The 12,393-nt window shown below is 40.4% G+C and overlaps 1 protein-coding gene across 1 annotated transcript in view; it reads right to left on the minus strand.

Annotated features, from left to right (window-relative positions):
* The window catches only part of CSNK2A1 (casein kinase 2 alpha 1), a 67,862-nt gene that overhangs the window by 14,419 nt on the left and 41,050 nt on the right, over nt 1-12,393 (minus strand). The window contains 6 exon segments of the mRNA XM_003802618.3: nt 412-513; nt 3,018-3,128; nt 5,625-5,708; nt 8,299-8,358; nt 9,645-9,695; nt 10,220-10,321. Of these exon segments, the coding sequence (XP_003802666.2) occupies nt 412-513; nt 3,018-3,128; nt 5,625-5,708; nt 8,299-8,358; nt 9,645-9,695; nt 10,220-10,321 (510 nt within the window).

Genomic DNA, 12,393 nt, shown 5'->3' on the forward strand with positions numbered 1-12,393 from the left:
GTGTAGTCCCAGCTATTTGGGAGGCTGAGGCAGGATAACTGCTTGGGCCCAGGAGTTTGAGGTTGCTGTGAGCTGTGATGCCATGACACTCTACTGAGGGAGACAAAGTAAGACTCTGTCTTAAAAAAAAAAAAAAAATTAAAAATAAAAATAAAATAAGAAGTCTGATTTCAAAAGGCTAAACTGCTAGCTCCCAAAATACCAAACCGAGGATCAATGTCAGGTTGGCTGAACAAATGGTTCACTGAAAATTATTTGGCAACCTCACAGAGATATTGAATTGAGAGGTTTTACGTGGGGGTCTAAGCATCTGTATTTTAGCAAGATCAGTTGGGGTTTCTAATGAATAGGCAGGTCTTGCTATCAATGTATTAGACCAGTAAATTCCTTAATGGGTACAACATGTATCACCTGATCATAATTGTCATGTCCATGGAAAAATGGCTCCTTCCGAAAGATCATACTTGCCAGCATACAACCCAAGCTCCACATATCCAAACTGTAATCATACATCTGCATGAAAGTAAAGAAAACTCACTGTTAGCATACATGAATCCCCCAGCTTGTCACTTTATTTTATTTATTTATTTATTTAGAAATAGAGTCTCACTTTGTAGCCCTTGGTAGAGTGCCATGATGTCACAGCTCACAGCAACCTCAAACTCTTAGGCTTAAGCAATTCTCTTGCCTTAGGGGCTTGTCACTTTAAAAGATATGTATATTAAAAAAATTATTCCGGCTCAGTGCCTGTGGCTCAAGTGGCTAAGGCACAGCCACATACACCTGAGCTGGCGGGTTCAAATCCAGCCTGGGCCTGCCAAACAACAACGAGGGCTGCAACCAAAAAACAGCCAAGTGTTGTGGTGGGCGCCTGTAGTCCCAGCTACTTGGGAGGCGGAGGCAGGAGAATTGCTTGAGCCCAGGAGTGGGAGGTTGCTGTGAGTTGTGATGTCAGAGCACTCTACCCAGGGTGACAGCTTGAGGCTCTGTCTCCAAAAAAAAAAAAAAAAAAATTCCACTGACTCAAAACACTAATTACACCTTTATGTGTTTCAGTTTCTTCTAGCATTCTTTCACCTAATTTATTTTATTTTTTGAGATAGAGCCTCAAGCTGTCACCCTGGGTAGAGTGCTCTGGCATCACAGCTCACAGCAACCTCCAACCCCTGGGCTCAAGTGATTCTCCTGCCTCTGCCTCCCAAGTAGTTGGAACTACAGGCACTCACCACAATGCCTGGCCATTTTTTGGTTGCAGCCATCACTGTTGTGTGGCAGGCCCGGGTTGGATTTGAACCTACCAACTCAGGTGTATATGGCTGGTGCCTTAGCTGCTTGAGCCACAGGTGCTGAGCCCTTTCGCCAATTTAAAAACAATTTTGTACCTAATTTTTGGAGCTAGTTTTTTCACTTACATAAGAAAATCTCCAGATTGTTAGCTTATGAAAATCTTTCCATGTGTACCATTAATATTGTAATGCATAAATGTTGTAAAATGAAATCTTTAATTTCTCTATAAAAGGACAGCATTTTGTTTTCACTGTAATATATAATGTTGTGAAGAATATCTTTATGCATAAAATGATTTTTGAGCTTAAGTATATATCCATAAAATCCCAGAAAAAGAATTTCTACAAGGACAATGAGTCTAAAACTTTTTTGTGGCATCTGATAGAACCTGCTATTAAGAGTTTATATATATTTTTTAATTTTAGATTTTGAAAACATTTGGCAAACCTATTATTAATTTAGTTCTCTTTCTGAGAGGAAAAAGTAGGCTCTTCTTGGGGGCAGATGGGGAAAGGTCTTTAGTGTATAGTTCAGGAGAACAAGAGAATATTACTGAATTTATTGTTTTTTCACTTTTTAGTTTTTGGGGGTTTCCTTTTTTTGAGACAGGGGCTTACTTGTCACCCAGGCTAAAATACAATGGCCTTATCATAGCTCATTGCAACCTCAAACTCCTGGACTTGAGCAATCCCCCCTGCCTCAGCCTTCCAAGTACCAGGGGCTATAGGAACCACAGGAATATGCCACCACACTGGCAAAGTTATATATATAGATAGACAGATTTTATTTTTTTGAGACAGAGTCTATGTTACCCTCCACGGAGTGCCATGGTGCCATAGCTCACAGCAACCTCAAACTCTTGGGTTTAAGCGATTCTCTTGCCTCAGCCTCCCAAGTAGCTGGAACTACAGGTACCTGTCACAAAGCCAGCTATTGTTTTATCGTTGATGTTGTCATTGTTGTTTAGCAGGTCTGAGCTGGGTTTGAACTTGCTAGCCCTGGAGTATGTAGCCGGTGCCCTAACCCTTGAGCGCAGACGCCAAGTGAAATAATTCTATTTTTTTTCTTTTTTTTAAGACAGAGTTTCACTCTGTTGCCCTCGGTAGAGTGCTATGGCATCACAGCTCATAGTAACCTCCAACTCCTGGGCTTACATGATTCTCCTGACTCAGCTTCCCCAGTAGCTGGGACTATAGATGCCCACCACAACACCCGGCTATTTTTTGTTGCAGTTGCCATTGCTGTTTTAGCTGGCTGGAGCCAGGTTTGAACCTGCCACCCTCGGTATATGGGGCTGGCGCCCTACCTGCTGAGCCACAGGTGCCACTTTCTATTGTTTTTTTACAGCAATGAGGTCTCAAGCAGTCTTCCCAAAGTGCTAAGATTAAAGGCACGATTTACCACACCTGGCCTGTTTATTCTTAAGGTGGTTAAACCTGGCTTATATTTCTCAAACTAGTTTTGGAATTACTGATTATAACAGTATCTTCAGTGTACTTTTCCCCTCAATTTAGGATTAAATGTAGACCTATTTCACACTTTCCTGACACTAGGACAATAAAAGCAATGTAAGTTATGGTAGATGAACTGAGGTGATTTATACTTTACATTTCATATAAAAGAGAAAGCTATGGTTATCCATAAATGGCCCACTTCAAAGTAAAAAAATGACTTTTTTTGGTAAATTATGTGCAAAATAAACAGGACCAAAATTGTCCCATTCTGCTCACCTGATAGTCTACAAGTAGCTCAGGACCTTTAAAGTATCGGGAAGCAACTCGGACATTATATTCTTGGCCAGGATGATAGAACTCAGCCAAACCCCAGTCTATTAGCCGTAGCTGAAAGAAAGAGAGAATAAATCATGAGCAATTTTATCTTTCTCTAAGCCAGCTACTCATATTGTATCATTTTCATACTCTTAACAAAAACATTAGTCATATCACTCTCTACTGAAACACCTTTCACTGACGTTCACAGGCTTTATGAACATCAAACTTAGCTTGACATACAACTTTCTCCATGATCTAGTTCCTGAAAGACACAAATCTCATTTGTTCTCCTGCTAAACTGCTCACTTGACTAAAATGTTCCCACTATTCAACCTATACTATTAGTGAATATCTCCGTATTTTCCGGGATATTTAAGTTACTTCCTCAATGAAGTCATTTCTAAGCATTTAAGTTGAATTCACGATTTCTTTTCTACTTTTCTTCTTCAATATGGAATGTAAGCTCCTTCTGGTTAGGAAATGTTTTATTCACCTTTGTAATTTTCAGAATTCAACATAATGCCCACTATACAGGAGAAAAATGAGTAAATATTTGCTGAGTGAATGAACAGAATACCACAACAAAGCTTTTACCAGAGTGTGTCCTAAAAGTAAGGAAAGAACTATTAGGGACAAGATACAACCTTATTTGACCACTGTGTAAAAGGATGGCCATGATCTGAAGCATGAGCAATAGGTCCTAAGGAATAATTCACTACTCTGGCACCAAATTTACTATTTACATCTCAAAACTAAAGCACTGGTTATTTCCTGCAAAACTCGCTCCACTTACAGTCTTCCCATTCTCAGTTAAAGGTGACCCTATTGACCCTATCATGCAGGCCAAAACTTAGACTCTTATTTCCCTCACAACCCACACATTTAATGTTGTCAACAAATCCTGATGGTTCTATCATACCTTGACTATCACCATCACCTCCACTTCTGCTGCCCTGGTCTATAGACTACCACCTCCTGTTTGATTTATTGCAACAGCCTCCTTTCCCTAAACCGTCTCCTTGCCTTCTATTTGATGCTAGCACAATTCACTGATAGAGGGATTCAGATTTCACCTATTTTACTTGCCTTTGTTGTGTGTCTGTAGTTTTATGTAATTTCATCACATATACAGACTCATACAGCCGCTGCCACTAGATACAGAACTATTCTATCACCACACACATATCCTACGTGGTATCCTAACCCCTGGGGACCCCCCTCTGCACTTTATAATTTTGTCATTTTTAGAATGTTATATAAATGCAATCATTAGCATTTCAAATTTCTGAGACTTTTTTTTTTCCTTCAGCATGACAACCCACCTAAGTTGTTACATGCATCAATAGTTCTTTCTCTTTTCATGTGGACGTAGGTTTGTTTCTCTGGGATACATGCCACTGCTGGATCATATGCTAAACACAGGTTTAGCTTTTAAGGAAACTGACAAACTAAACAACAACAATGTATAAGAGATCAAATTTCTTCACATCTTTGCCAACATTTGGGATTATCACTATTTTTTTATTTTAGCTATTCTAACAGACGTGTAGTGAACTTTTAAAATTCAAGTGAGAACATGCTAATGCTCTGCTTAGACACTGTAACAGTTCTCCACCTTCAGAGAAAAGGCATCACAATGACCTATAAGGTTTAATATGATTCGGCTCTCTTTCTGACCTCATTTCCTTTCCCTCTCCCGTTTACTCTGTCCCAGCTCTACCACTGCTGCTATTCCAACATGCCAGCTATATTCTTACTTCAGGGCTTTTGTGCTTGCTATTCCACGTGCTTGGGACATGTTTCTTCCTGAGACTGCTGGTTCCCTTCCAGTATCTCTAAAATGTCACCTTTCTAATGAAATCTTCCTTTATAACACTTGTTCATAACTGCACCAACCTCCACCATTCCCTATTCCTGATTTTTTTTTCCTTCCACATCAATTTTAACTTTATACCACCAGCACCTCCTCCCAAAATGTAAGCTCCTTATAAACACTATTGGTCTGTTTGGTTCACTCATATATTCTCTACATACAGCCCCTAGAAAAGTCTTTGTGAGACTGAACATATTCTAAAAAAATTATATCCCAAAGACTGTGACAGATAGTCATCATTCCAAAAGGTGGGCCTGGTCACCTTAAAAAACTACAATGTGGCTATAGCAGCTCTCATGTAAAAGCACTTGTAGACAGAAGAGGCCGTATGACACCTGCTAATAAAAGCAGCATTTTCTGAATATTTCATCCACTTCAAAACTGTGCTCATTTATCTCCCACAATTATCTAAGTGGGATACAGAGCAATTGTTACATTAGTTAATAAAAAATAGAAGCCAGGTTTCTTAGCTAAGAGGAGTATTTTGCCCATTATACCAGTCTGTTTCCTTCTTGATAGTATACATATTAGGAATAAGAATAATGGCTTAAATGTAATGATTTGTTCATTCATTCACCAAATATTTAATCAAGTACTTCATAGGTAGTGGGGCCTGTGCAGATACAAGGGATGAAGTGTTGAAGATGGGCTGTTAAATTCATTATGTAGATAAATATAGCCTAACACTGTACCTTTCTGTGTTCATGATCAATCATGACATTATGGGGCTTCACATCTCTGTGCATTATTCCCATGCTGTGACAATAATCCAGGGCCTATGAGAGGAATAGGCAAGAAAGGAAAGAGTCAGCTTGCACAACACTATCTCTTAAAATTGTTGTCTTTTACTTTTTCCTTCTTTTCTAGCCTCACCACACCTTGGGAGTCAGGATTAATACAATCACTTTCTTAGATATTCTTCAGAGACTTATCAGAATCCCACTGTCAAGCAAACTCAGGTTTCTAACCTTCCCAGTTCTTTTCTTAACATCATTGTTTCAATATCCTTTCTGTACAAAAAGACCCAAAGTCTATAGCAATCATACCATTTCCAAATTCTCTCTCATCTAAAGACTATTTTAAGGGCCCCTCAAAAAAAACAAGAGAACAGGTTTGGGAAGCCAAGGTGGGAGGATCTCTTTTGCTCAAGAGTTCAAGATCAGCCTGAGCTAGAGCAAGACCCTGTCAAATTTACTAAAAATAGGGGGGTGGGAGGATAGCCAGGTGTTGTGGCAGGTGCCTGTAGTCCTATTCTACTTGGGAGGCCGAGCCAAGAGGATCACTTAGACCCAGGAATCTGAGCTTTCTGTGAGCTAGGATGACACCATGGCACTGCAGCCTGGGCAACAGAGTAAGATTCTGCCTCAAAACCACAAACAACCAACCTCTAATACAAAGAGGTTGTATTACAAACCTCTTACTCAAAGAATAATAATTCTTTCTTTTTTTTTTTTTTTGAGACAGAGCCTCAAGCTATCCCCCCGGGTAGAGTGCCATGACTTCATAGCTCACAGCAACCTCCAACTCCTGGGCTCAAGCGAGTCTCCTGCCTCAGCCTGCCAAGTAGCTGGGACCACAGGCGCCCACCACAATGCCTGGCTATTTTTTGGTTGCAGCCGTCATTGTTGTTTGGCAGGTCTGGGCTGGATTCGAACCCACCACCTTAGGTGTATGTGGCTAGCACCTTAGCCACTTGAGCCACAGGTGCTGAGCCAGAATAATAATTCTTTAACAACTAATAAGAAGTTAGTAAAGGACAGCCCATGGGTCAAATCTGGCCTGCTGCCGCCTCTTGTGAAAAATGTTCTATTGGATCACAGCCACATCTATTTGTCTGCATATTGTCTACAGCCACATTCATGCTACAATAGCAGAGTTGAACAGAGTGACAAATAACCTATGGTCCACAAAGCCTAAAACATCCACTGTTTGGCCCTTTAAAGAAGTTTGCCAACTCTTAATTTAAGTTATCAAATCGAACTCGAAAACTTTCCAACCTCAAACTAAAGGAAACTGAATGGCATAACCTTTGGAGTTTGTTAATCCTGGGCTTTCAGTCAACTGATGTAACTGGCCAAATTCTTGTCCTTCCTCAAGGGCAACTTGGGTTCCTACAGTTTCCAGGGCTAAGCAAGCATAAACTACAACTTTCTGAAGCCCCACTTGCCACAAAACTGCATAAGCTCATAGATCAAATACCTCTGCTGACAATCTCTTTAGGGTAACTTCTAAGGCTCACTCAACCTTATAAACAGGCTTTATGTCAACCCCTGTTTAGTAAGAAACCTTAGCTAACTCTTAGCAATTCTCTTATCTAGACTGCTAATCTTGTGACTATCAGGAGCAAGATATTTGGTGACCGCACTTTAGAAATCAAAGTCCACTCTCAATCAGCAATCCCTAAGCAGAGATCTACACAATCCTTAAGGACAATGACCCTTTGAGACTTAGTTAAAATTTACTGTTTTACTTGATGACTCTTCAACAAAATAAGGTTCATTTAAAACTAGTTGTTTTTGCAAGTTTGACAATTTCTTTTTTTTTGAAACAAAGTCTCACTATGTCACCCTCAGTAGAGTGCTGGGGCATCACAGCAACCTTCAACTCTTGGGCTTAAGTGATTCTCTTGCCTCAGTCTCCCAAGTAGCTGGGACTACAGGTGCCCACCACAACGCTCGGCTATTTTTTGTTGCTGTTGTTTAGCTGGCCTCTGCCAGGCTTGAACCCGTCACCTTTGGTGTATGGCTGGCACCATAACCACTGTGCTATAGGCGCTAAGCCAAGTTTTGACAATTTAAACTGTTGTAAGGACACAATAGAGATAGCAAATATACTGTCCCAGCCTATCCAAACACCCTTTTCAAAGCATTCTAAGTTACACTCCCACTAGACTGTATTCATAACCCTTACATTTGCATAAGGGTTCTATTACTATTAATTATTAAAAACATATATAGAGGCCTCTTCTTTCAACATACTTTACAAAGTTAACTCACTGGCTTTTCTTTTTTTTTTTTTTTTTTGAGACAGGAGCCTTAAGCTGTCCGCCTGGGTAGAGTGCCATGGCATCACAGCTCACAGCAACGTCCAACTCCTGGGCTCAAGCGAGTCTCCTGCCTCAGCCTCCCAAGTAGCTGGGACCACAGGCACCCAACACAACACTTGGCTATTTTTTGGTTGCAGCTGTCATTGTTGTTTGGCAGGCCCGGGCTGGATTTGAACCTGCCACCTTGGGTGTACATGGCTGGCGCCTTAGCCACTTGAGCCATAGGTGCCAAGCCAACTCACTGGCATTTCTACCATAAATTGGATTATTTAACAAAGGGAAGACCAATTTAAGATATTTAGTATTCAAGATTCTCTTACCTTCAAAATTTCATACATGTAAAATCGAATATCATAGTCTGTTAACGTCTGGTACAACTGCTGTTAAAGACAAATACAACATTTGAGCCATGCAATAATGCTGACAGGATGGCAATTTTCTATCCTCACTCATATTAATTTAAGCCAAGATTTGGCTCATTCGCTATTGTTCCAAGATCTGTTTGCTCACTGCCCTGTTTCTCCACTATTACCTTAACTTTAAAGAGACATTTCGGGTCTTCAACTCTACCTGTTAAAATGAAGAATGACTTAAACTCACATTGCTGCAGTTATTATCCACTGTTGGGAATTTAACTATATATAAATGCACAATGTGCACTGATATACCTTACAATTTAATTTACCTCCAGACTGTCTCATAAAAGGCATTTTGGGATATACATGGTGTCTCCTTAGTACAGAACTAACCCATCTTTAGCTTATATAGCTGGCCCTACAGGTCCCCAGAGGTTTTACACAGATGTCAAACCTACTGAGTCAATTTAACAGAGCTATTCCCGATCCAATTTGAAAGTAAATTCTGAACAACTATTATGTATAATTTCCAGTTGTCAACAAAGTTGCAGAATTTTTTTTACATGTACCTATCTTTAAATGGCTAGCAATGTCCTCTGACATAGTCTTTTTTGAAGTTACTGTTCTGATTCTAAAACAGTTTCTCTTTTCCCTTCCTTCTCAGCAAAGAATGCACCCATGCCCATAGGCAAATTAAATTTCTTTAGAAATTTAACCTGTACTCTAAGAGAGTACCTACATTCTTCTGTTAAACTTGAATTGAGAAGTGTCTCAAATAAGCAGGCTACTGGATGGGCTGAGATATTCAGAGATAACTTTTATAGAGATTTGTGTTACAGCAGTATTTGACATCATCCTTCGCTATCCCCTCCTTTTAAGACATAGCCCAGAGTTTCTGAGAAATCCTAAGGAGTAAGCAGTCCCTATCCTTTATATACATAATACATTCCTTCTTGAACAGTATTGTTTAAAGTGAACTGCCGTAAGGCCAGATTCTGAGTAAACATGTGTTGTTGCCTTCATTTGGTTGAACATAACCACAAAGTGTCAAATGAGTGGCATTGGTGGTGAGAAGCAAAGGTACTGGTCATTAAAAAACCAGTAAACAAATAAAAGGTCAAAATACCAAGAAGCAGAAAGTGGGTATAACTAATGCTTGTAGTTATTCTATCTTAAAATTTAGCACTGTAAAGATGAAAAGCTCTTTTAAAACAAGCTAAAAATAAACTCTTCTAATGGTAACAACCCTCTAAAGCTTTCTATGTGGTCTAAAAACCCACCAGCTTGAAATGGTTGGTTATATATTATACCTTGAAGTCTGTGTTGTTTACGTGTTCAAAAACCAAGGCAGGGGTTCGTGACTAGGGGAAAAGAAAAAAAAAAAAAACACACATTAGCAATAGCTCTGGAAGCTTTAGTGGGCACAATGTTTGTGGATGCTGCATGGTGAATTTGGCAGTCCTCGCCTCAGTAGTAGGAAACCCGCTAAAGCTACAAGCCCTCCCCACTCTGATCATCACCACACTTAGGTCATTTTTGGGATGGATTTCAAACAGAAGACATGGAGCTGAAGTCTCACCAGGCTCTAGGCAGCCCGACAATGCGCCCATCGCCCATCGGCATCGGACCTGAGTTTGCAAAATGGATTAACACATTTCAGTTTCCAGTGCTACCAGTCTCTTAGCCTAGAAGAATAAGAAATAGTCTGTGGGTGGAGGTCTCTTTGAAAGAAAGGCCTAAGCTAGTTAAATGGTATATCTGATTAAGCACTTTTAAAGCAGGACTTAATGATGAGGGTGGGGGAGGGAATAGAAAAGGCCAGTTGTGCTCCTGGGTCAAACACCACCTTGTCCTGGTGGGGCTTGCTAACACCTACTATACTCACCACAGGGTCTTTTACAATGTCTGCCAATGTGATGATATTGGGACCTCCTCTCAAATTCTCCAAAATCTTTATTTCACGCTTAATTTTCTTCTTCTTTACTGGCTGAAAGGGTAAAAGTACATCAGAAAAAACAAATTATTTCAGAGTATTTTAACAGGTAGTGTAATATATAAATGGCTTACTTATGAGCTCCCTGAAGAAAGGAAATGTGTCAAACTCGTCCCTAAATCTTTCTCCTACCACTGTGCCAGAAACCGCAGTAATTACAAAGGTTGAATTGAAAGAAACATTTCCATTCTGAAAACCAGACCTCTGCAGAATTAGCATTTCATTTCAAGCATCAGTCTCAGTATGTCAACATTTTAAAACCCTTTTTTTTTTTTTTTGAGACAGAGCCTCAAGCTGTCACCCTAAGTAGAGTGCTGTAGCATCATAGCTCACAGCAACCTCTAACTCCTGGGCTCAAGTGATTCTCCTGCCTCTGCCTCCTCCCAAGTAGCTGGGACTACAGGCGCCTGCCACAACACCGGGCTATTTTTTGGTTGCAGCCGGCATTGTTGTTTGGCGGGCCCGGGCTAGATTCGAACCCGCCACCTCAGGTATATGTGGCTGGTGCCTTATGAACAATTTAAATAGTAATTTTAAGGTTTAACTTGAAAAACTATTACCAATTCAGATGAAAAATGACCCTTTGGCTGGGCGCCCATTGCACAGTGATTACAGCACCAGCCACATACACTGAGGCAGGTGGGTTCAAACACATCTGGGCCAGCTAAACAACAATGACAACCATAACAAAAAAATAGGTGGGCATCTATAGTCCCAGCTACTTGGAGGCTGAGGTAAGAGAATCGCTCGCGTAAGCCCAAGAGTTTGAGGTTGCTGTTAGCTGGGATGCCACAGCACTTGACCCAGGGTGACGGCTTGAGACTGTCTCAAACAAAACAAAACAAAAGACTTTTTCTAAGTCTATGAATACTCTACGGAGGTAAAGGAAATCAGGGCCATTGGTAAGGATGGCTAAACCTCCTTTTGCAGCATAACCTTGTAGGTTAAACTGTGGGCCTTTGAGTCAAATTCTATTTTCATTAACTGCTAGTTGTGTGCCATAGCAAATCACATAACCTATCTAAACCTTTATCATGTGTAAAATGGGTAACAATAGTTTCCATCTCGTAAGTCTATGACAAGAATCAAATGACGTATCTGAAAAGACCTTCAGAATATGGCTGGGGCATCACACATAATAACATCTATCTACTCTTATAATCAGTACTCTTATAAATGAATCCTTCTGTTTTAAAAACACTATTCTGCAGAGTCCCTAGAGTATATTGTTTATGTTTCTTTTTCCTCACCACATCTGTTCTAGTATAGAAATCCACATTTGGATGGAAGACCTTGGTCTAACGCTATCGCCTTCACAAAGCCTTTCTTTTGAAAAGTCTAAAATAGTGCTGGTCCAAAAGAAATATATAATTAATTCAAGCCACATGTATAATTTTTTTTTTTTTTGCAATAGAGACTCACTCTTTTGTCCAGGTTGGAGTGCCATGGTGTCAGCTTAGCTCACAGTGACCTGAAACTCCTGAGTTCAAGCCATCCTCCTGCCTTAGAAAGCTAGGAGTACAAGCACTTGCTGTAACACCCAAGTAAATTTTTTTCTGTTTTTAACAGAGACAGGGTTTTGTTCTTTGTTAGGCTAGCTCTGAACTCCTAAGCTTGAAGGATCCTCCCTGCTTCAGCCTCCCAGAGCTCTAGGATTTCAGGCATGAGCCACTATGCCCAGCCAACATGTGTAATTTTATTTTATTTATTTTATTTATTTATTTTTTTGAGACAGAGCCTCAAGCTATCCCCCTGGGTAGCGTGCTATGGCCTCAAAGTTCACAGCAACCTCCAACTCCTGGGCTCAAGCGAGTCTCATGCCTCCGCCTCCCAAGTAGCTGGGACCACAGGCGCCCACCACAATGCCTGGCTATTTTTTGGTTGCAGCCATCATTGTTGTTTGGCAGGCCTGGGCTGGATTCGAACCCACCACCTTAGGTGTATGTGGCTGGTGCCTTAGCCACTTGAGCCACAGGTGCTGAGCCAACATGTGTAATTTTAAATGTTCTAGTAGGCATACCAAAAAAGTAAAAAGAAAAAAAAAGGCAAAATTAATTGTTTTGTTT

The sequence above is a fragment of the Otolemur garnettii genome, unplaced genomic scaffold, assembly GCF_000181295.1.
Source record: "Otolemur garnettii isolate 467f Iridium unplaced genomic scaffold, OtoGar3 scaffold00251, whole genome shotgun sequence".
NCBI classification, from domain to species: domain Eukaryota; kingdom Metazoa; phylum Chordata; class Mammalia; order Primates; family Galagidae; genus Otolemur; species Otolemur garnettii.